Source organism: Gymnodraco acuticeps, unplaced genomic scaffold, assembly GCF_902827175.1.
Source record: "Gymnodraco acuticeps unplaced genomic scaffold, fGymAcu1.1, whole genome shotgun sequence".
Taxonomy (NCBI): Eukaryota; Metazoa; Chordata; class Actinopteri; order Perciformes; family Bathydraconidae; genus Gymnodraco; species Gymnodraco acuticeps.
Genome location: NW_022990398.1, coordinates 733029 through 759346, shown reverse-complemented (window position 1 = coordinate 759346; position 26318 = coordinate 733029). Strand labels below are relative to the sequence as shown.

The following is a 26318-nucleotide window of genomic DNA, read 5'->3' as shown; positions in this document are numbered from 1 at the left end:
AGCTAGCAGGGGAGGCCGTTTGTGTTTAAGTCACTAATGGATACATATTGCTTACTCCAGTCAAACATTTTCAGAGTGGAAAAGCATATCTGCATCTCAAAAGCACTAGCCAAGCAACTACGTGTGTAAGAGAGGACTGTGCACGTCCATGCGTGTGATTATTTATATAGCATTTCATATATATGCATGGCTTTAACCATAGTCCTGCAGAAGTTGGAAGTTATGACATGCTTGAAAGGATTTCAATTGTGTGTACTTAAGGACCATATATTCATGCAATACATATTAATTCATATATCCACAAGCCTAAGTAGATCTGTAGATTTGTGTTAGGCACAATATGTTTAACGACACAGTACTTGGGCAGTAGATAAAATCCCATTACGACAGAAAGGGAGAGGGATGGACGGAAAATCACTGAATATCCCACAGAGCAACAGGTTTTTATATATGTGTTTTTCTGTCTCTGGACAGACTTTGTGTGTCTGGTTATTCTGCATATGAGCATTCAATTATTATTCAAACTGGCACCAACATCAATTGCAACACTGCAAATGAATGGAGAAGGAGAAAACTGCTTTTGAAATGCAACACACCTATACTTAAATGTAGCACATTACAAACTCAATTACTTCATACTGCCTTCAAATTATGATAGTGAGTATGACTGTCAGCAGAGTGTTCAGGTGTTGTATCATATTACTGACAGCTGGTCTCACCTAACTAGCCACTTCCTTCCACCACCTATGCAGAACATTTACAAACAGGCATTATTCAGATAAAGTCACCAAATATTTGAAATCATAATGATTAGCCTCACTCAAAATGTCACATTACTGACAATCTGTCTCAAGTCCTTTAGACTATTAAGTCCAGTTAAGTATTGAAAGTTAGCTCATGTTGCATTATTCTTGCTAATACCTAAACATCCACATACAATGCCGTTTGAACACACTGCCCAATTTGACGTCAAACCACATATAAAACCAACCTTAATTTGACCAGCTACATTTCAGCATGGTAACATGCCTGGAAGACTCACTTACTTGCATATACCTTCCAATAATTCCCCTCTATGTTTAAAAAACTAGAAGTGGGGTTGTATTACAGGATAGTTCATATTGAAGTTTAGACTTGGAAGGTTTTTAGAGCACAACAGATCTGAGGTGCTCTGTTTCTCTCGGGAGGGTGAATGGTTGAGCTATGCCCCTCGGTACATCCAGTGAAGTGGAAAGGAAGTTTGGAAATAAGCAGCCAGCCCATTAAAGGTCAGTTCCCACTAATAATAATCCCTGGAATTCAACTTGGATCTTAAACTGGTAGCTAGAAGTCACTTCAAAGATATTATCTCAACAAAGGCAAATTAAAGCGATAGGCCAACATAATAATAACAATATTTAAATCTTTTTTTCAAATTCCTGGATTTCTGTCAATGTTTTCTCTTCGATCATTTTCCTCGCTGATATCATCAGTTTGCATGCTCTTTAGGTGTAATTGCTTTGGCTAATCACATCAATTATTTTCTTTCGATAAAAACACAAGTGGTTCTCCAGTGTTGGATTCAAATTGTGTATATTGTTATGAGGCATATTCATCTATTAATATGACCGTACCACAAAGTCTGTAAATACTGGTTTAAATGACTATTTCAGCACCATTTGACTTCTCATATTGAGATAAAGGGCTAATTATGGCTACAGGATGAACTGAAGAGTGTCATCTGTTCTGAGTTATTACTGTAAATGTATTTCACAGTGTGAAGCAATGACAGTATGGCTCGCACTGCATGCAGCAAAATACATGGGGAGAAATGACAGTCTGGTCCCTGTTGTAAAGACGTTTTGAGTCAAAGCATGGTGAGGCTTTCAGGAGCATTCAGGGTAAGAAAGGGACTATTTCTGCCCAAAAAGCTAAAACATGCACTTGTTGTGTTAAACATACTTGTCTTGAGACAAAATGTATATAAAGTTGTAGAAAAAGTGGTTTCAAAATATTATTTAAATTATCAAATAGCTCTCGAACATCCCCTAAAATGGCATTTTTCTCTTGTCCCCGCTTCTTGGTGACCAACTTGCATGTCAAATATAACATTTAAAATAGGGATTTTATTTACTTTTTTTGGTATTATTCTATTGATATGTGTCTCTTGTAATGGTAAATCAATTTGTTAAATCACAAACACATTTTAAATAACAGTAATTTTGCACAGAAGGTGTGTCCCTCAACATGCGTTCAACCCTGTTACCCAAACCTTTTTAGATTGGCACAGGAAGTGAACAAACTGTAAGTCAGATGACACAGTGGAAAGGACATCAGCAAGCCATGTGCTAGTGCCATGGGTAGACCAAACCTAAGTCCTCTCTTTTATTTTTCATATTTTTACAATCTTTTCAGTCTTAAAAGAGTGTGGCACTCTGACCCACTCAATTCAATTCAATTCAATTCAAAACCTTTATTTATCCAGGTAAAATCCCATTGAGATCAATGATCTCTTTTTCAAGGGAGACCTGCAGCAGTAGGTTCCACAAGAAGACATAAACAACAGAACAACAAAAGGACATCATACAGCAAAATGTACAGGGATTACAATTTACATATTTAACCACAAGTACAGGTACCAACAGCATCTGATTTTGTAGCATCCAACCCAACTCAACCCTGTTACTGATATGATCAGAATAAAGCATATTCATTTAAAAGTTATCTTTCTTGCATTAGATATACAAGTTTGTCCTTGCCTTGAAAGTAGCATTACATGCTACATCTAGCAATCTGAGGTTAAAGCTCAAATTAGCATTGATTTTCAACCCTGTTACTATAATTAGAGTAACAGGGGTAATTATTCATTGGAAAATATACATTTGATGCCTAGCTGGGCCTTTTTGATGGTTTCTTATCTGTTTTTCCTAAATACATTACAAAATTAAATTTAAAAAAAAAGGTTCATTTTTCAAAAATGTTGGTGTCTAAATTGTCCTCCAATTCTGGAATGACCCATATATACAATTGTTTCTATACAAGTATGTATCTATATCTTTACTGTGATTATACCTCAGAAACTGAAGTTCGTTTACTGAACTAAATATGATCTCCTCAACATGGACCTCTCCCAGAGGACAAAGGAGCCACCAGTGACCACACCAGGCCCTCTTCTGTTTCAGTTGCCCTGTTGGTGTATCATGTTCTCTTTTATCTCCAAAGAAAAGAGAGATATCAAAAGAGCGGCATGAGGGAGCGGGGAAATGTCAAGCTTTTGTTCAAGGCGGATGCCTCAGTTTTGGAAGAAAATGTAAGCCCTGGCCTTTTGACACCCACACTGATATTGTGTAATCAGATTGCAATGTCCACTCCACAGTGAACACCTCCTCAAATGAATGAACGACACTTTTCACCCAACATTTTTGATTACCTCCCCTGTGGCTAACATTGATGTTGTAGAGCCACCCACCTCGCAGCTACCGACATGTTTGTGCTCTGATCCCATAGTGTGAGCAGCAGCAAACACGTACTCACACACACGCTTTCAACCCGGTCTGAGCCGGTGAGATAAAGCTATCTAATTATATTCCTCATTTGCAGTCCTGATCCATAGAATAGATCTTCCACATCCACTAACATCGCTCTTTAGCAGCACGCAGGCATCGATTTTACTCTGTGTTGACAGTTGGAGCTTATATAAACCCAATACTTACATATCATCTCCAGATAAACATGCACGTAAAAATGTCCTTCTATGAACTTGTATCACATACATGCTGTACAAGTGCTGTCTCTAATTTCTGACAATCCTGTGAAAGAAGGGCTTTAGACACATGTTTCTTAAATTGTGTGCAGCATTGATTCTGCAGCAGTTGCAGCCTCCAGCATCCTCTCGTAGCATACCAAGACGCCATCTGGCAAAGTCTCATTAAAATGCTAATTCTTTTTAATAAGAGACAGGTAATAAACTGCAATTATGTATCGTCAGAGAGATGGCAGAGAGCGAGAGTTTGAGGGAAGTTGGCGGAGAAGCGAGTTGTTTCACTAATCAAGAAGCTGCCTCACTTGCCACCCCCTCAAACCCACATTCTTAACCTTAACCACGAGACATGATTAATGTTTTATTTGAACGACTTTTTAAACAATTATTTAAGAAGGATGAGATGGAATTTATTTTCGTGGGATCATCGCCGTCTTTGAGATTTAAAAAAAATTGTTGAGGTGGATCAACGAGATTATTTCAGTTTGTTTGTTCATTTGGCATTTCACCCAAAGAACACCTACATTGTGATCTAATGTGAACATAATCAAGTCTCCTGATTGAGGCACAGTTTTGATGTCAAGGCGATTAAGTTGATCAGGCGGGGTGTCTGATTTGTGAAAATGTTGAAACTCGAAATCTCTGAGTGATAGTGGGAAGAGCCAATCAAAGTTACATCGGTCAGTCACAACAATTCTTATATCCAGTCCTCTGCTAATTGAAGCGTAATCAGCTGAGTCTATCAAGACACAAATACAAGATGAAAAACAACATATTAAACACAATAATAACAAAGGAAAAGGAAATCAGAATAATAGTACTTAGGGGAAATTGGGTTTCGTAACATTTGCTCAAAATACAATAAATCTGTGCCAATCAAAGTTACATCGGTCAGTCATAACAATTCTTATATCCAGTCTTGGTCCCTTTTAATACAGACAAGACCTCAAGGTAAAACGTATCACTCCACAAGGCCTTACATTGTCTTGGTTCTTCATACATCTCCATCCTCTTACAGCCTTATACCAATTATAGGCCACTCAGATCATTTGGCTAGGGTCTCTTATTCATAGCTCTCACCGTCCACTAATCCAAGCACAATGCAGAAAAATAACAAAGGAAATCAGAATCATAGTTCTTCATCCTGGGGGAAATTGGGTTTCGTGACATTTGCTCGATTTCCAAAATACAAAAAATGAAAGACAAATATACAAAAATACAATAAAAATAATGTGTGTCTAATAAAAGATAAAATCAAATCAAATATACTTAAAACACATGAACAGTCAGTGTAGAACGTTTATTATTAAAACATATACAGTTGTGTATAAATGTTATTAGGATATTAATGCTGTTTATTATCAGGTTTCAGCAAGATTGCTAGCTGTCTTTATAACATATTATAACCTTTACATAATTAGGTAATGACATTAAAATATGCTTAACACAATTGCTCCAAAGTGATATTATTGTACAGCAATGACAGTAAATGTAAAGCATTGGCTCTGCACTATTTTATCTGTAATTTAGTTACGCTCCTCAGGACCAAAGGGGAAATACACTTGAGGGACAGAATTGGGTCATGTGTGACATCTTGTCTTCATATTAGTGCTGTCACCTGGTGTGAACAGCCTCCAGAGCAGATGGCAGCAGACCAGTCGTTTAGGCTGAGCTGCCCTTGTCAGACGAGATCTTGTAGCCTGACGGAGGTTTAAAACACGCTGCCTTCGAGTGCAAACTTGCAGCTCACCATGGAAATCATTTAACTCCAGTAAAGATTTCATTTAGACAGTAATTAGACTTAGTTGACTTTTGATTGTGTTCTGGTTTTACGTTTCAGTATTTGTAAGAAACTGTGACTGAAAGATTATTGCTTTCATTTGACTTTTTTAATTATTTCATTATTTTTTTTGTAAGAAGGGGCAGGTCAAATAAGATGTTCTTCTCCCTGCTCCTTTCCACCATGCGCTATACAAAAGAAAACAGTATACGTGTACATGTTTTGTTTTAAAATAACTGCCATGTGTCGAATAAACACATTTAATCAAACACAATATATGCAATATTCCTATGAGAGAAACCTTCTTTTTGTGTGCATTTACAGCTACAAAATTAATAACAAAAAACTGCAAAACAATACAATATAAACAGCGTCCCTGTTTGGGTTTCATATTTACAGAGAGCTGCGGCTTTATGTTTACGTTTTATTTGCCAACCGTTTGGTTCAGGGGTCGAATCTGCTGCAAGCAAATTGATTGAGGTGATACACTGCGACAAGTGTGTTATCTCCCCACAATGGCATTTTTCTCTTTCCATCTGTGTAGTGCTGATTACGCTCCAAAGAACTGCTGCAGCTCTCTCCAGCGACCTTTATCTCCACGGGAGAAATCAAGCCAGCCATAAATCAACAATGTCTTGATCCAGAATGAGGTCTGGGCCCCCGCTCATGACCTTCGTTCCATCCTGCCGTGTCCTTGTGTAGATTGTACCGAGGGATGAGGCATATCTCGCTGCAATGCAATCTTCCCCAAGAGTTTCCAAATGGCTATAACAATTCAGGTGTTACTGCTTGGACCAGGAGAGCAATTAGGATATAATGTGCCACTAAAACTCTATTGAGCAAAATTGTCATATGACCTGAAACTGAAAATGAATTATTTATGTTTCAATTCTCTAACTTCTTTCATGATTTTTCTTTTTCAGGCCCACCTACTATATCCAGTACACAGACTCAGCAAGCGCTACACGGAGAAAAAGGACAAATCAAATGTTTCATTCGAAGTACACCTCCTCCAGACCGCATCGTAAGTACATCTGGACGATGTATTTACATGTATCTCATCATTGCTGTAATTATGATAGGATATGTCATGGATCGATGCTACCTGAACAATGCAAGCGAGACAATCCCTCTCTCATATCTGCGTCCGAAACATAATGCCTGAGTAAACAACTGATCTGTTAGCTACACCTGGGCAGCATGCATGAGTAAAGATAAGAATGTCATAACTGCATCATTTGTGTTCATATGAAAAGGTGGGCATTCAATTACAGTTTGAACTACCAATTTCTCATTTGATGCACAATTATGCTCTGTTAGCACTGATCCCATTAAGATTTATGGACCTTATATAAACAGCCTACTCTCAGAGCTCACGTTGCGCTTATTATTCATCTGTGTGTTTACATGTGGTTAATTGCCATACTTTGTCATCTAATGTGTGTTTTTATCATATTGATGTACAACCTGCCACATCATTAATATCAGCTTTATTTAGAGGGGGTACTCCTGGGGTCTAAAAATGAATATCCTGTATTCAAAACAGTTTATTATAGTAACAATACAGCTTTCTTTTCTTTTGCTTAATGCATTAACACTAATTAACATTTTAGACCTCAGATGTCAAGTCTATTCAATGTATAGGGCCATACATCTCACACTTGTACCATAGGGCTTTACTGTGAATTACTTTTATCAAACATTATCCTGTCAACGGAAAAAGGAAAATCCACAAAATATGATTAAAGCAAAGAAAAGGAAAATCTTGATTTTGTCATTCAAACACACAATTTGTAAAGATGTAACACTGCATTTCACAACTCCATCCAGCCACCCATCCATTAGTGCAAGCTACAGTAGGAGTACAACGTTTTGTTAATCCTCTGAGTACCAAAAGTATTTCACACTTTTTAAGAAGCATAGAAAATGTGTTAATTGGACATTAGCAAAAATGAATAATGGAGTTCTCATAAAAACAGTTACACCAAGGTTGTTGTAGTCCAAACTAAAGCACCCAGAAAATGGTATGTGTTACATTATCATCACAATGCATAAATAAGTCCATTATATGCAAATATCTATTGTTGTCCTACATCATACCACTTCACTTCAGTCAATCATATCAGATCCATCTTGCCTTGAACCTTGTTGTGAAAAAAATGAAAAAATCCGAGCCCACTCAGTTTTTATTCAAGATATACCGTTTGACTTTCTGTATCTCAGATAGAACATTCATTATCATTAATTCATTGTACAATGACACATGTATTGTAAGTGTGGGGGAAACTTCTGAAGCAATTGGAGTCAGGACTCAGAGAGACACGAGGAGAGCTGGAGCTTTGATGGCAAACACTGACGGTTTATTTGGAGCTTCGGCCGAAGAATTCACAAGACATGTCACGAGCCACGAGTTGACCACACGGTTGAGATGCCAAATCAATTCTGAAGAACTCTTCTGTAGTTCCAGGTTTGAACTAGTTCAGAGTGTAATAATCAACATTCTTCATCAGCGAGACAAATATGGACCCTGAATCTAACTAGAGCTCTCGTCCATAGAAAATAATGTGCGCCAGGGAACCTACGTTCCAGAAAAGAAGGGCTTCTAGATGTCCCTGAACCTCATGGCGGCTTGTGCTCGTTCATAAGCTGGCTACAACAATGCGCCCAAGCTGCCCCTCCTTAAGAGAGACAGCAGCAACCCCAGTGAGATGATAGTGAACTGTTCATGAACTTGTCATGAGAAGTTCATGGAAATTCCGTGAACCATATTCATGAACAGCTCATAAACAGCTCATAACAAAGTTGATGAACTGTTCATGAAAGTTCCATGAACATTAAATGGCACTAGGGCAGTTCATGAACTACTCATGAAACTCCTGTTCTGGAATGGTTCACGAACAATTCATGGAATATGGTTTTAGGCAGGTTCATGAACAATTCATGAAATGGAGTTTTCAGTGAGTGTAGGGATATTCAGTATTCAACCAAGAACATTTCAAGAATTGTTCATGAATTAACCATGGTTCATGAACATATCAAGAACTGTTCATAACAACTTCATGAACAGTTCATACCCAGTCACTGAATATAATTCAATGGCTGGCTATGAACTGTTTGACGGTGGGTCAATTGGCAACCATAGAAAACAACAATTATGTCAATCACAATGGAACTTTATTCAAACATACAAACATACATGTATACAGGTGGAGCACTACAATTAATCCTATCACTATTTGAAGCACAGTTCTTGACACTGAGCTGCACACATTTTTTTGTTACGGGTCCCAAAGGCTTGGGAATACCCAAGGCCATGAGAAAGGAGACAGTGAAAAGAGAAAATGATGAATTGTGTCAAAGGTTGAATACCAAAGCAAATTATTCCCCAACAGTAAGAACATTAACAGTATCGTTTTTGTAATGCAATCAAATGTTCATGCAATGCAATATATATATCAATGTGTCAGTATATATCAGTAACAGAAATGCTCTTCCATCAATTAAGAAATGTATTTATTCTTAGCTTGTACACCTTATTTGTATTGTAAAACATTCCTCATCTTGCCCTTTTTCTTCATTAACTGGTTACAACACAATACACAGTATCTATTTCCTGAACTTCTTGTTTCCTTATAGTTCAAAGCAATCACGGCTCTACAATCAGTACTTGCATTCTTCCAAAAGCCAAATCCATAAAGCACCGTAATCCAGACACTGCGATGAGAAGAGATTTGCCTACAGTAAAAACAATTTGCACTTATCCATTGAACATTAGCTCCGTCTAGAGATGCCAGAGACATCTGAGCGAGCTGGCAGCTTGTCAAACAGAGATGAACAGCAGCAAATGGCCAGTTAACACAAACATTTTAACCATAACACAATAGATTACAACAGTATTTTACTAATTTCCCTCGGATACTTTGTTGATTCACTAAACAACTCACCAGACACAATGAGCCAATGGCATTGCATCGACCGGTAACCCATACCTTCTGGTACCAGACGTAACGATCCCATTGTTATCGTAGAGCGATACATTCATTTTGTCCTGGTCATTTTTGAGTTTCCATGGAGATGTGTATTTTTAGCGACAAAACGCTTCCACAGTGCAAGACTTTTTAAAGAACACAATAGGTGAAATCATATAATGATTGCAGGTTAGCACATTCCCATTACACCCCTTCAAATAACAGCTCTGTGACACTCTGTGAGTGCTTTGAGCTAAATGCTAATTTCATAATGCTAACTAGGCTGACAATGAAATTGCTAACATTCAGAGCTACAGCACTGTTTACCATGTGCAAACTTAGTCTTAGCATGTAATCACTGCAATATGTTATCATATTAAGCATACCACTATTGGTTTGGTATTGAATACATTGTTTATGAAGCAATACCCACCCGCTGATTGTGTCAGATGAAAAATGATCCATTAGACGCCTTTGTTTACTTCCGTGACATAGTGACATAACCATGTAACACAATTCTGATTGACTTTCACTCCAACAGTGTACGTGATAGGCGGCGGGACATCTCTAAGTGGTTGACTAATCACAACAAAGCCAGTCAGCAACTACGACATCATAACATTGCTCTACAGCGCCACTGATCATCACTTAATGTCATGTCCTTCTTTTGTAGGCCTGGTCATGGAAGGAAACCGTGTTGGAGTCGGGAACGTCCGGCCGTTACACCGTGGAAACCGTCACCACAGAAGAAGGAGTGATCTCCACGCTCACCATGAGTAACATCGTCCCGGCAGACTTCCAGACCATCTACAACTGCACCGCCTGGAACAGCTTCGGCTCAGACACCGAGATCATACGCCTTAAGGAACAAGGTGGGAGCCAAGGTTCGACAGGTTCCACCTTCCTCTTCTTCAAATCACTACTGTGGTTTTAGTGGTAGATGCGTGACCACGCTGTAGTGTTTCGTGTGCATCACCGTGTCTGTGAGCTTGTGTGATCGAGTCTGTTTGTGTGAGGATGTGCTTTTGTGGACATGTGGAAGTATGCATGATGCTTAATTCCATAACCAATTTGCTCATCGAAAATACAAAAAAACAAATGTTAGTTGTGACTTAACCATTAGGATATATCATTTAGAGTATATGCTATGCTAAAGCTTTTTGTATATACAGTACATAAACCTCAGTTGAGATTTTGAAGTTGTTCAAAATCAGAAATGTCATCAACTTTGAACTCCAAGATGGTTATTCACAGTTACCCTGCATAGCCTGAATCCTGATGCGTTTGATGTGCTGTAGGTGTGAATTCGCTTTCTGGTTTTACATCAAATGCAGCTCTATGTAATTACAAGTGCTGACCCTCAGCCAACACTGCCTGCTGAATGTAAAACACACTTTGCTTCCTGCTTGCTATATTTAAAAGAAGGAATTAAACCATTGTCTTGAAAAGTAATACTTTCTGTCTGCTGACCTATTCCCCTCTAGCATAGGGGAAGCTGTGTTTTCTATCCACTTATCGCAAATGATAAATTATAAGCTGTTTATGTGAAAGGGACATTGATTAATGAAGACATTAAATAGGCTTTAATGGTGTAGGAAGAGGACTTGGTTGTTTTGCATTTGTTTAAAATGCGAGAAGGTCATAAACGTGGGCTGGTAGCTCAGGTCATTAAAGTGTGCTTTAATGAGAGCTTGCAGTGTGTAGATGCAAGGGCAATCTCTTCCTATTCACTAATGCACTGTAACATCCTCGCAGAAACACACAAACATGATTATGCCTAAACGAATGCACGCAATCTTGTACTCAATGAAAAGAAAAGCCTCTGGTGAAAGTGTTCGATTAGCCTAAATGAGTGTAAATTAAAATGTATTGGACAGTAGGATAATGTGACAATATTAGTAGGAAAATGCGTACCCGCAAAATAAGAAAAGGTTTGATAATTCTTTTTCGTTTAAATTGCAGTACAGAACTTGTTTGTCTTTGGCACTGTGTCTGTGTATTTTCATTTCATAACCTAATGTTATTCCCTTAGAGGGATAAATACAGCAAATGTTTTCTTAGTTCCTGTTTGTTGCAGGGACAGAAAAGAGGCAGAGGAGTATTTGTCCATGTGTGCTTCACCTCTGAAAAGTGACCTCTGTGCTGTTGTGTACTCTCTGTCATGTATTGAATTGAGTTGAAATGAGTTGAATCGAGATGTTTGTCGTAAGTTACGGTTGAAGGACATCTTTCCTTGTTTCTCTCCGCAGATTCTCTCCCTATGGCGGTTATCATCGGCATTGCAGTGGGAGCTTTCGTGGCCCTCATTGTCGTCATGGGCACCATCGGAGCATTCTGTTGCACTCGCTCCCAGAGAAGTACGTCTCCTCTCCCCCTGTTACATCCACTTAAGCATGCATGCCAAAGTACTGTATCGCCCCCAAAGCACACTTTAAAAAAAAATGTCCATCTATTTAAATGCAGATATATTTGTTTTCATTAAAATGCTTGCAAGATTTCCTGATTTAGCTAGAACATAATGTCACACTGAATGCTATATTATAAGACTTGTTGAGATGGACATCTTTTTGTGCTGTCCAGATTGTAATAAGGGCTCATTCCATGCAATCTCAGTCTGGCTGCATTCACTTTTTTGAGGCTATTTACATCCTGTGCCATGTTCACTGCCACCCACCCATGTACCAAGTGACTCAGGTTAGAGGCAGTCAGCCACTGCCTCTAACCAAGAACAGATTTGTGCTACTGGTCCCTTCAGCATGTCTATTGTCTGTATACTACAGAGGAAGCGCACCTGGTTATGCCCTCACTGCCCGTCTCCATCTGTGCTCACCAGAGAGAACTTGCAAGCAAAGTTAAGACAGAAAGTAAGACTTTGTTATATGACAGTATCATCAGCATTGTCCCAAACAGAACCGTTGAAGGCTGTGTGAGATGTGTGCAGAAAATGATAATCTTGTGTTGGCACGAAACAAATGTTTAATAATGTTTTGTAATGTTGTTGTTTTTTTTGGGAATAGGGGGAGCGCTCACAAAGCAAACCCAGGGATCTGTGCTAAATTCTGTAATACTGCAAACTGCACTTAGGGGAAATTATAATGTCAACAAGTACAGAATGGTGTTTATCCGGCTTATTGAGATATATATGCGTTCTGTTTCTGCCAGATCTGAAAGGAGTCGTGTCTGCGAAAAACGACATCCGGGTGGAGATTGTTCACAAAGACCACAACGCGGCACGGGAAAACGAAGAACACACCTCCATGAAACAACTGATGGTGAGTGTGAGTGTCACAAATTTCTACTTTTCACTTCTTGTGTCTGTTTAACAAATACAATCTTTACATGTTTGTATATTCTTACCATTCCCAAGCTGTCGGGTATATTTTAATTGGCGATCAATGTATTTGTATTGATATTTCCTGTGGAATACATATGTTTTATGAGAAATGAATGACCAGGATGTAAATATGTTCATTTAGTCAAGGCATAGCGTCTATATTTATCACTATGATGCCACAAGTATTATGAACAGAACCGACCCCAATACATTGTAACTATGCAGATGCATACTGGGTAATCCTATAGTGGGTGTTCTTCTGTATCTAAATGCCTTCTAGACACACAAAGAACTGTTTCCTCATTGGATCCGCACCAGTGTTTTGGTTATTATGAAACTTGCTCCAGGGCTCGGCTATTTGTGGCGTGAGGTTTTACATTTTCTTTCAACAACACCTAATACGTTTAGTACTTGGTTTTAGTTCAGGGAAATTAGCTTAGCTCACTCACAAATCTGCATTCTGTTAAGATAAATAAAATATATTCACGGATACATTATTAATGCTCCCTGCGAGCTCTGAGTGAAGGGGAAACATGTCTGACTGATATTAAAAGAATAACAAGAGATTAAAGTAAAATGCTTCCGCCTCAGAATGTCTTTTCCCTCTGAGTGGAAGAGTTTCGGAAACTACACAGACTCTTTGTAAATACTTTTCTTGATTTCCTTGCAGGTTGAACGCGGAGAGTTCCAGCAGGAGTCTGTTCTGAAGCAGCTGGAGGTATTACAAGAGGAAGAGAAGGAGTATCAGCACATTAAGGTACGACTGGTGAATAACGACAGTATGAGGGCGGCTAAAAGGTGTTGAGGGGGAGAAGCCTTTAGGGTATGCTGGGTCTTTAACTCTGGGACCAAAATAGCAGAAAAGCGTTAATATCTCTCCTGCTACACAGACATTTTCCAAGAGGATTCCAGAGGCGAAACGACTTCGATAGATGCCTGATTTGTATTAATTAGTCTCTCATCAAAGGTGGTTTGAAGAAATAGAAGGCTGGTGACCCTTAAGCAGTTTTTTAAGTATCTTCAAGTGTTGCTTAAACCATAGAGAATGTTTTTGAAAAACATCGAGGACTGGTAGAGCTTCTGGGTATTTATTAGTTTCACTGATTTTGCCCTTTTATAAAATGTCTAAACCAAGGTGAATTATTATTCAATACTTCAAAATGTGTTCAAGGTGTTCTTTAAAGCAACATCATGTTCCTATCAAGCCCGCCTTAACCTGCCATCAAATCAAAGTCATGTATAGCCTCGGCAGGCTCTGTGATCACACACACACACACACACACACACACACACACACACACACACACGCACACACACACACACACACACACGCACACACACACACACACACACACACACCACACCACTAATTGAGCACCATGAACAGCAACATATGGCCTCAATGCCAGGTATCAGTAGATGAGAATGAGCATTATCTCCGGTGGATTAACACAAACCTAGTTATGTAAAACGATGCACAACACATTTAAACCTGCAGGCTACTGGGAATCAATGAATAGTGCAGCATTGCCTTACCTCTTTAGCTTCCGTCTGGTTTTCTTTGAAGAAAAAGCCTTTATGATGTTCTTAAAATCCATCTCACGAAGAATGTCATGCTCAATTGACATCAGTGTTAGGTTTCCTTTTCCGAGCGCCACTCTCAAACTTTTTCTTCTCCAAAATGTTCTCCTAAACAACATTCATCTGTCACTCAATCACTCGCAATTTGAATAAGTCACATGTGAAACATATTCTCATTCTGATTGGCTGTTAAGTGGTGCCCACTGACTGTTTCGGAGTCATCTCTGGAATCCATCGATCTGATTGATTAGCGGAGCAAATGATCAAAATAGTACGGAGGGAAGATATTTTCGTTTGGATTACTGGTCTGGGGGAAGCTCGCGAGTGTGTGTGTATACGTGTGTGTGTTTGTGTATTTTTGCGTTTGTGTTTATTGTCTTTGTTTCCCGGGGAAAACACTCACGAGAAACACCGGCTGTTGTTATGCTTGCTGTGATGTCAAGTTACTCCGTTCTCCGCTTGTAATTATGCCGTTAAAAGCTTCAAAGTTGTATTTATCATCTGAATTTGCCGAAACAAGTTTAATATTCGGAAAGCCAAGACTTAGTTTAATTGAAACCAGATGAAAACAAACTGTAACGGACCCTGCCGTGATATCTATGATTACTATACGCCTTACATTCATAATTTTAGCTGCGGAAGAACAGAGTGCGAGGGAGAGCTGTCATCTTCCCTTTACAAGCTTCAAAAATGTATTTACCGTGTGATTTTGGAAATAAAAGTTTCATATTCTGAAAGCCAAGACTTTGTTTATTTAAAATAAAAAGAAAACACCCGAAATAATAAAAATAAAAATGTATTGGCTCATGATAGGCCCCCCATCTCCGTAGGCCCCTGGGCTTCAGCCCATGTCAGCCCGTGCATTAAGGCGGCCCTGGTTCTTATTATTGTGCTATCTGTCAGCTTAAAACCATCGGGACCTGCAGACAGACTTTATGACTAAGCACAGTCATTCCATCTCAGAAATGAAACATTATTAAAGTTTGTTTCAACTGTAATAATTATGCACACGACTCTTCACAATCCCAGTGTTGTAATATCAGTTCAGGATGACTGTAGGTATTCCAGGTGTGTTCGTGAAGTCTTATAACATACATTTTCTTAGATGCTTTACATTTATTGATGCACACTTACAAAATACCTTACATAGATTAAAAATACACTATAGTAGTTTATGGTAAACTCTTTAATTTGCAACATATCATTTACTAAGCTGTAGAAATCTAACAAAACGTATCATCTTCTTATCAAAATCCCGCATCTCTATATCATCTCTTTGAGTCAACGTGATAAGCCTAATTATGGTATCTTGACAACCAAAGCTTAATCACAAATTGTAATCACATCACCAATAGAGCAGCATTTATATAGAATCTTGATACATGAGTCTGACCCAATGTTTTTGAGCGAAACCAGGATTCAATTATTGTAATTAAACTGACGTTAGTGCTGTACATATTTGCCCGCCCATTTACACGGCCATGAACGGATCAGTCTGTACAGACAGGGCGCTTTTCTTTCAGTTCTCCCATGCACTTGAAAGCACTTTCGCTCTTGTAACTCCTGCAATAAAGCATCAACATGCTACTTGGCAGATTGTACATTCATCTCCTTTTTCAATGGCTGATATGCCGTCTGCAAATGAAAGTCACCTTGTGTACTACAAGGCTCCATTCGTTGCTCTCAGCACTGTGTTGTGGATTGTTTTGTGAATTTTCTTTATTGTACTCCCTTTGTCAAAAGTAACAGTTTTTTTTCTAAACACATCACTGGAGAAATAAACCCACTTCTGTAAAGTCACTGCATGTAATAAATAGTTACAATCGCATATTATATTGTGCAAAAGTTTAATTTAAACAAACTGTTGTCACTAAATCCTCCAAAGAAAACTTGGTAACAGTCTCCCTGTACTTTTCCTCTGTTTCAATATATACTGTACATAAAAATGCTGTTAATGTTATTCCAATATAAGGCAAGGCAAGGCAAGTTTATTTATATAGCACTTTTCAACACAAGGCAATTCAAAGTGCTTTACAAAAAATGAAAGAGATTAAGAAAATGACATTTAAAATCAGTCATTAAAAAGAAAAGCTAATAAAATAAACATTAAAAGAACAAATACATGGATAAAAGTTACAGTGCAGTCAATTAAACATTACAATATAATATAAGGCGAAATTGTTTACTAACCCTGAATAAAACCCCACTCTGTGCTTTTCATGTATCGGTAAATCAAGCACAGCACATTATCTCAGCAGGTGTTTATTCCACCTTAAACCTGTATGCTTGTTGGCAAGACTGTAGATTAACTCCCACACTGACTTAAATCCAACAAACAGGATTTCACCATTCTGACTTTAAATGAGGGTGTAATGTAAGGTCTCTATTTATTCTATGTTTATTATTATGTCATTTTAAGTGGTGGGTGTGTTCGCTTGAGGTTGGTTATACCTGTCTGCTTTCACCTGTTTCTTGCCGTTGACACAGAGGGAGTGAGGCTGGGTGTAATATTTTTTGTATTGGACCCATGTCAAGCCCCTTTTTTGGACTGCCTACAGCTGCCATAGAGTTGGCTCTCTGGAGTGTGCTTTTGTTCTGTTTGCCTGCTTACCTTCTCCCTCCGGGGCCGGATTTGTTTGATTTGAGTCATTGACAGCGTGCAGTAGGGGAGAGCAGACGGGGGACCGAACGAGTACGAAGGCCAGACGCAAACAATCTCCCTGTCTGCTGTCTGATAATGACAAGCATAACGACAATCCTCTCGGGCCGTCTCTCTCATTTCCCCTTTCCAGCAGTCTGCCTTTGGGATTTGCCACCATGCTCGCTATGCATGACATTCATATACATTCACAGGAAAAAAACACACACACTCTCGTACCCTAACTGGACCCTTAGCAACAGCACAGTGTCTGCAGCCGAGCAGACAAACACGTCGCACAGCTGTAGCCTCAGAAGCCATTTCAGTGCAAACATGAAATGGCAGACACTAGAATCCGTTTTGGTCCAATTAAAGCTGGTATGTGAGTGAACTTTGCAGTTACACGTTGGATGCCAAACTATGAATCACCAAGGCCCGCTTAATTAGCGGGAAACATGATTTTAAGGTTAGCGTGGGGGCTGACTAAATCTGTTTTTTCTCCTGATGTGCATGGCAGCCTGCTTATTTATTCTCAGATTTGAAAGGTAATGACTGCCAGTTTGACCTTGGCTCCTGTTGAGCACTGAGACAATTACACATAAATGCATATAAACAAAGGCATGGTTTTTCCTTTTCCCCTCTTTTTCCTATATTAAATTGCTAATATGGATTTAAAAATCCCATTAATAGGGACGCCGCAAGTCTGAAATGGTAGAGCTGGCGGCCCATTGGCTCCTCCCTGCTGAGACAGATGCAGTTTTGAATCCAACCAGCGGTCCCTTTATGCGTTTCAGTCCTCCTTTCTCCCCCTCTCGCTAATAAAGGATACACTGGCTCCCGCAGATTTAAGATTTGAAGGCTTTATATGCACCAAAGCTATAGCCTAGTTTTGGCAATATAAAACCACAGGCTCCTTTTACACTGCAACACAAAATATACTTAATTAAGACATCAAAATACATTAGAATAGTGCAAGAAGAAATAAACATTTATGGTGCAAGGGAAACAATAGAGTAGGGCTGATGTGGCTCAGTGGAGTAGTGCGCTAAGCTCAGATCTGTAGATCAGGGGAGCACCGGTTCAATCCCTAGTGTCCACTTTGCTTTGGGTAAAGCGTATAATAAGTAACAATGTAATGTAAACCAGGATGAAATAAAAACAGAATGTAAAAGTATGTGGAATTAAAAAATACTTTTTTCTCTCCTGTGTTTCCAATAGGACCCCACAAACGGCTACTACAGCGTCAATACCTTTAAAGAGCACCACACACCCACCATGGCTGGGAATCAGGCCGCTGAGGTGAGGAACCCTACCAACACAGGGACCCTGGGAAAGCAGCGGGTACCAACGGGCATGTCCTTCACCAACATCTACTCCACCCTGGGAGCCGGACCCAACCGCCTCTACGACTACAGCCAGCGCTTCGTGCTGGGCATGGGCAGCAGCTCCATCGAGCTGTGTGAGCGGGAGTTCCAGCGCGCCTCGCTCAGCGACTCCAGCTCTTTTATCGACACGCAGTGTGACAGCAGCGTCAGCAGCTACAGTAAGCCGGACGCCTATGTGCAGTTCGACAAAGACAGCAAAGCGTCCGCCTCCTCCTCCTCCCACTATTCCCAGTCCTCCTCGCAGAACTCAGACCTCACCCGGCCGCTGCAGAAGCGCATGCAGACCCACGTCTGACCACCTGGGAGGGAGAGCGTTTGAACGGTGGTGTAAAAAGCAGCCGGGATTGTGAGACTGTGACAGAATCAGCTCCCAGGAGACCCTACAGCAACAATGTTACTGTTACCTCTGGACGCTTGAAGACGCATGGGGCTGGCTGGCTTTAATACACCGTCTGACTTGTTCAGACTTCTCAGTGTCCCAAAAAGTGGATCAAGAAGCCTTATATTTCCCTCAAACTAAAACCATCAGCCACCTCTTTTTAGAACCCAATCAGAATTGTGCCACAGAGAGGTTATTTGCCAACACAAGTTATTTTTTTGTAAATCATTTGGACATTCCTTACTCAGTTTCTGCTGTGGAATTGTTAGCAGAGGGCAGAATTACTACACAGGCTTTGTGTGACAATCAGCCCCCCTGGCAAAGACCATTCTTGCCTTTTGAAGATTGTCATTCAGAAAAACTCGAGTTGTTGTTATGAGTGTTGAAACACTCAGCACGAACGTCACGATAATGAGTGAGCCAATGTCCTGCTGCTCTCTTGTAGTTTGAAGCACAAAAATGAATGTGCATGTGGTTTTTAGTTGGTAATGCAATAACTCGTTCCTCTCCCCACCTTCTGTTCAAACACTATTTTAAGCTTGGCTTGTTAAAACTCGTCTCTTGTGTAGGTGGGAAAATGAAACGTTCTCCATGTGGTCTTGAACGTTTAAAAAAGGACTGCTCTTTCTCTCCGCGGCAGTATCTGGGCCACAGTGCTGGGAGGGGCTGAGATCTCATTTTAAATCCCTGAGTCATTACTTTACTGTGACACAAAAAAGAAAACCAGTGTATATACATGACTGTAATTTATTTTCTAGCGACTCTGATTTCCCTCATGGAGGACTTGAAATGAGACGGCCTCTTGTTGTCCAGAACGACTTTGCCTTGAGGGTCTGTTTGATCTGTGTCAATACAAACTTTGACTAAGAGAGATAGGCATCGGCTGTTCTGTTGACGGGGAGCTGCATCGTCCGAGGTGTTACCGCCTAATCCAGCTCCGAAGCCGGCAGGAAATCCCACAAACTGCAACATGAGTTGTTTTTGTGAGTTTCTCCTGTGAGCGCAGCAGACCATCAGCCATACTCTTGAGGGTACCTGTCGAATGAAATGTAAACATTATATTTTATCTGAGCTTCTTATCGTGTGGTCATCCCATTGCTATAGAGTCAATATCACTGTTGACTCTGGAGCTTAGTGCACCCTGACTGTGAGCCTACCTGTGATCGTGCCGGTCATCAGGGGACATATCGGGCACATTTAGAAAACGTGTTTTATTTTGCTCTCTGCTGTTTATCTTTGGCTACTGTGGAGCTGATGGTGTCACACTGATTCTCTTCAGTGCATCCTTTTATGTTTCTGTTCTGCACTGTACAGTACGTGACATATATGAAATCTGATTTATTATTTAATCACTGACACTGTATTTGTTTTGGTTGAGAGTAGAGACAGCAGTGATTTAACTTGCAGCTACAAACGCTCATACTTTATGTAACATTTCAAAGTGAGCCAGTTGTCAGAAGTGTCGTCGTCATGCAGCGTGCATTTTCGAATGGGAAAACAGTATTGATGGGGAGTGATGTATTTTTGCAGTACTGAACACTGGGAATCCTTTCTGTGTGCAAAGTGCAGATTCTGTGGAGAGACGGGTCAAACCATGCACCATACAACGTCAACCTAAATGTAGACCTCTAGATGACATTCAAATCATTGTTTTCTTCGTGTTAAAGAAGACCCTTTGGTTAAGGCAAGTCTTTACAGCAAACAAATGTCATTTATTGATTTTCACTTTAGTTTTTAACCATTTAAAGCCTCATATTTCAAGGTCCGTTTAAGAGAGATTTCATGAAAACAGCTTGCTTGTTATTTGATCTAGTATTTGAAAGATAGAGGAGTTCTTAGAAAATAGCAGCACAATACTTCAAACTAAATATGACAAAGAGAATATTAGGTTTCAATGTATCTTATGTAATAAGATGGTTAAGTATCTTCCGTAGCGGAGCATTCAATGGGGATTTAGTAAGTGTAAAATAAAAAAACGAATAATCAAGCACGGCATTTCAAACAAAAGCAAGTCGTTGTTGTAAGCACTTTACGTTTGATTATATTCAGGGCATTTGAATGGGGTTTTCCACTTGAGTGGCGGTGGTTTGGACTCTAATTTTACAAATGGATTGGCGCCCATTGTACAGCTTAAGACAAAAAGCTCTGTTTCAACGCTGATAATCCAGCTTGGCACTTAGCAGACTGTGTATAAATCTCTAACGCTGTCTTTCTCTTCATATCATTTCTCCTAGCTTTTCTTTTCTTTCTCACTCAGATTCACTATATTAAATCTCGCAAAGCCACGTGGCATCGAAACTGTACCGCAGACAATCATTTTGTCTTTGTTCCCTTTTCAGAAATGTCATCAACTTTACTTGTTTCTCGCTAATTCCAAGAAAGGCCTGTGTGAGCAGTTTCTCTTCCCAGATCTCACGGGGGGGAAACTCTTACTCTGTACACGCAGCACACGGGAGGCGATAGGATGAGAAGCTGAGCTTAGCTGGGACAACTTTGAAGTGAGTTGCAGTAAGAGGTTATTACACCCTCAGCCCTTCTGAGAGATGAGTTGCCCAGCAATATATTGCATTAGGCACCGATGACTGTCAAGTATGCCTGTACCATTTTTTAAATATATTTTCCCAGCATTTTTGAGTGCAGGATCAAATGCATACCTTGATTTCAGAAGGAGTCAATTACAGTTATTTTGTTTTATTATTTGCATATGTTATGCATCCTTTTACATCCGCAGCTTCAGAATTCAATCATATTGACCATTCAGTTTCCAAACACTTAGCCATTCTCTCTCTCAAAACAAAACAATGTTCCTCTCCAAAGGCTCCAGTCTGACTTATCTGATGCCGCTCCGCACTGATCGAAACGTAATGCATTTTCCCAGTCCAGGGAATCTGCACACTGCACAGCAAACAGATAAATATTTGATAAGCCAACCTTCTGTCCCCCCCCCCCCCCCATGGCAGCAGCTACAGTGGGCAGGAGTGTACCACAGGATGTGTGTGCCATGTCCGTCTTTGGGAATTAAAGCCCATGTGTGTGCCGCGCTCACCTGTGGACGCTCGGCATGTTTGCCTGGCTACAAGCACCGCACAGATGCCAGGGCATAACAGATGAATAAACACAAAGACCCGGAACAATTACAAGGGGGTGCTGCCCCTTACTGATAAAACAAAGCAACCCATTCAGAGCAGTCGATTTCTCAGAGATGCTAAACGACTAGCATGCAGTGCACTGGATATCTGAGACAGGTGTGAGCAGTGTGAAGTGAAGACGTGTTGGTACTGTAGATGTTTTTTATTGGCTTCTCTGCCCACTGGCTGTATTATATTTGTTTACTTACTGCACAAAACTTTTTGCTTGGTCTGAATAAACTGAAGAAAAAAAATCGATTAGAAAATGCTGAACATTAGTACTGCCAATATCTCGCCTATGCCTGCAAAGGGTGGTTTACATGAGGCTTTTGAAGTCTCCCTCATTGTATGATAAGTGTCACTGGAACCCATTAGGGAAGATGCCATTTTGAACATTGAATTGATCATGATAACCCTTTCTTTACTGTGTAAATGCTTTCTATCTCTCTGTTTCTCTCTTTCACTTATTTTCGGTTCTACCAATCAATACCTTGTTAGTACTTTAATACCATACCACTGAAAAAGGGGCCTGGATTAAATGGTATTTGCAAATAATGATCTGAGTTTGCAGGGCACAGCAGAAATGCGTGTTGGTTTGTAGCAGACGTCCTACGCTAAGTCGCAGAAGACTGACAAAAATCACGTAAAATCATTCGAAGGTCAAATGAATATGCTTCTGTGTGAATTTGTGGTTGAATTGTTCTTTATACCAGATAACGCAAACTACTTTGCAAATGCTACGTGACCCAGGTCTGAAAAAGTACTTAACTTAGATGGTCATTTTGAGAGTTTGTATAAATAGTGATCCATAAGCTTAATTGTAATAAAAAAAGACAACGTGTACATTCTACTGGGTAAACCACTATTTTCAGGCAGTGGCCCTCTGTATCTAAGAAAAAAAGAAAATGGTTGTATTATAACTGTACTGGTCTGTGAATCTATGATGCTTTTGCTCTGTATATTTGGAGAATAAAAATGATGTTTGAGATTGTGTTTATTTTGTACTATTGTCTTTAACTGAGAATGAATGAACAGATTAGAGAGCGGGATAAACATTGGATGTAATTAGAAGACATTTAGTAGGATATTTGTCGAAAATAAGACTGCATTCACAAACTCAAACACTTTGCAAAGGTCTCACTGAAAGGGAGTTATATTTTTAGATTGGAAATATTTCGGTTTTACTCTAGTACTGTATATACTGTATATTATTTGTAATGACCAACCTTTGGTAAAAGAAAACCTTACTAATCATTAAAACTAAAAATACAATTCAGTGGAAAAATATAAATCATTAATAACCAATGTGAGACCTAAAGGGGGAGAACATATGTGATTTCAAACGCTGCGTTATGTACAACTACAATAAAGCAAAAACAAACCAACCGAGAACCAGATTTACAAATGAAGCCATAATGACCATATTATGGTCTTTTTGCTTTAACTCAGTACTTTGCATATACCTTTTAATACTTATTTTCGCTCATGTTGTGACTTGTCCTCAATGCCTGGTTAATTAAAATGAACGACTTTCTGTAACACTTACTGGGTTTCCAATTTTCCAACTTCTGTGTTGTTTGCTTTGATAGCATGTGATCGTAGCAATGTCAAATGGAGCTAAATGTAGCTTGCTTTTCTATGAATTCCACTAATTAAATTACATTAGATAGAAGAAATGAAAAATAAAAGAAGAGGTGTGTGGCGTTAACAACAACCCAATTTGACAGCCTACAGGCGTAGCGCTGCAATAATAGAAACAGTCACACATACACACACACCCTGTCGGCCGCTGATTAGCTACTTCGAATATGGTGTTCCTGGCTCAAGCGTTCGTTTACAGAATTTGTTGAAAGTAGGCTGTTTATTCTCTTCCCCCTCGGATCTTTTCATAAGCAGTCAGCAGATTCACACAATTACATTTACACACATCCCTTTAATCCATTAATTGGACCATTGCAGTCTTACTCCAAATTAAATGAACTCACATAAACACCTTAGCTTGACTCAAGTACTGGCTCCAATCCTACAGAACTGAAGTGATTTGAATTCCCTCATGCATAGAGTCAATACAATGCCACGGCAATTACTCTTTAGTTGGATTAATCGACTTGCAGCCTGCATGGAAACGTCACATTCTTGAAGTTTCGCATCAGAAACAATTCTCTCTTGTTAGCGCTATGTGGCTTAAGAAGGGGAAAAAGTAAGCGTTTCCCTGCTACACATCAAACTGAGACAGATAAAGAACTCCCTGCGCCTACTTAGGTTACTTCAAAGCAAGTGCAATAACCACACTGATCTTGATATTGAGACTCCATCTGCCAGCTACATGAGTTCCCAGGAAAAGCTTCCCATGCTGAATGAAAATGCCCGTGTTGTGCAAACATTATTCAAATAGCAGCATTTGTGATGGATTTGTCTAATCATGGAGATCCAGCTCATTACTAAACAGATCTAGGCCAGACATTTGCTTACAGTACTGCTTTAAACACTCTCCTTGGAACTAGTTATTGGAAGGCACTAATCATTCATTTCTGCCTCTCCCGACAAAGCTTAGAGCTTCCAAGAGATACAGTATTGTTCCAAAATGACATATAAATGACTCTGCATCCTTTCATATAGTTACGGCAAGCTACTCTGTCATGAATTACCCTGGCAGATAATTGCATTTGGAATCCAATTTAACAATTTAGAGAGAATGGCAGACTAAGCGTTCCGCGCGCCGACGCACTGTATTACAAAATTATCTACAGGCAGGTATTTACATGGTGAGAGACACAACGTGGTAACAGGAACAGAGGGAGCAGGGTGAACAACATGTGAGGTCCTTAAAATCCCTCAAACAAAACTAAGATATGTTTTGTCTGAACATCAGATTAACATCACAACTGACACGGCGTTGACAGTCTGAGTGGATTGTCAGTCAAACTAGTTTATGTTCCCCAAACTGTAAACCATATGGCTAATAGCCGGCTGAAAGTAAAGTGAGTGACATGTTGAAATAAAACTCCACACTGCTGCGTCCTTGATGCAATTGCCTATGAAATGCCTCTTTTACAGTCATTTGTTTATTACGGACAGCTGTTTCAGCCGAACACTCACTCAACCAACATCTGTCCTTTAGAAACATTTGCAATATTCAGAGGATCTCGACAGTAGGAATTTAACAGTTCATACATAAACGCACATCAGCTGGAGGATAAGAATGTGTAAAGAAAACTGTAAAAATGTGTCGTAGGAATCGTTTCTTCAAGGGATTGCATTTTGGGGTTTTCACACCTGGACATTTCTTTGATTAGCGTCTTGGTAAATCTTTCAGACTGGGCAGGTTTGTAGCGTTTGAGCCAACATAGCCTCCAGATGCCTGCAGGGCTGCATTATTTAAATCCGAGGAGTCCGATATCCAGTCAGAGTTGCACATATGAGATGCCCTGCTAAGTAAATGATAGATATTTGAAAACATTGCAAACCATGTTCTTTTCCAGAGAGATGTCATAATAATTCTAAATAAATCAAGAAGGACAAGGGCGGTCTGTTAATAAATTGTACCAGGCTTTTTAATGTTTTCACTCGCAGGTGTTCACTGTGAGCATAAAGTACCATACCTTGCAGTTTATGTTTGCATTTGTTTACCCTGTAAATACACTTCTGCCCTTGAATGTGTCCTTTCTTTCTTTTCTTTCCTTCCACAAAGTTCCCTTAATAGATGCTTAGTGCACCGTTGCAGTATTATTAAAGAGCCGCTCCTTTAACCAGCTCCTGGGGGGTAAATAAAACAGAAAAGCTTGTGGCCTTGTGAGGGCACTGAAAATCGACCGAGGTGGCAATGTTTTCTCTAGCGTAGGAATGTGGATTTAAAGTTGGTTAAGATAAATAAATCTCTCCCCTGATTACAAGGCGACTGCAGAGTCAATCCCAGGGAGCATCTTAAATGAATTATTGATCCCATGACCTTTCCCCGTGTTGAGGTTTGCTCTTGTTTGTTCCAGCGCTGTTGACTGGACTCACACAACGGGCAATTTGGGTTGAACAAATATTAGCTTTCCTTATTAGACTGCTAATTATTCGGCCTGTCTTTGCATGGTATTATAACAGGTGAAACGTGGGGCTGTGTGGGCATGTATCATCTAACATGCCTCACTACATGGAGAAGTGTGTGTGTCATACAGCTCTTACTTTATGATTTATAGACGAATTGACTGAAAGGACATTTTCAGGAACATAATTGCACAGCGTCCTTGACATTTAATAACACGTCAACAAAGTCAACTAACAATCCTTTAGAGTCCTTTGGGGAACAAAATCAGATGCATGACAGATATTTGACTTAATTATATTCTCCATCATGCACTGTGTGTTTGACAGGACAATCGTCTGAATCAAGTTCTA

General features: G+C 39.6%; 1 protein-coding gene across 13 annotated transcripts in view; it reads left to right on the top strand.

Annotated features, from left to right (window-relative positions):
- The window catches only part of kirrel3b (kirre like nephrin family adhesion molecule 3b), a 170981-nt gene extending 148061 nt beyond the window's left edge, over window positions 1-22920 (top strand). For 3 of the 13 annotated variants that reach the window (XM_034224740.1, XM_034224746.1, XM_034224742.1), the window contains 7 exons: window positions 6443-6543; window positions 10161-10371; window positions 11737-11844; window positions 12268-12351; window positions 12650-12765; window positions 13492-13578; window positions 18259-22920. In XM_034224740.1, coding sequence (XP_034080631.1) covers window positions 6443-6543; window positions 10161-10371; window positions 11737-11844; window positions 12268-12351; window positions 12650-12765; window positions 13492-13578; window positions 18259-18720 — 1169 coding nt within the window. In that variant the 3' untranslated portion in view covers window positions 18721-22920. The remainder of the gene's footprint in view (window positions 1-6442; window positions 6544-10160; window positions 10372-11736; window positions 11845-12267; window positions 12352-12649; window positions 12766-13491; window positions 13579-18258) is intronic. The other 10 variants (XM_034224753.1, XM_034224741.1, XM_034224743.1 and 7 more) reach the window with 7 other exon arrangements.
- The last annotated feature ends 3398 nt before the right edge of the window (window positions 22921-26318 follow it).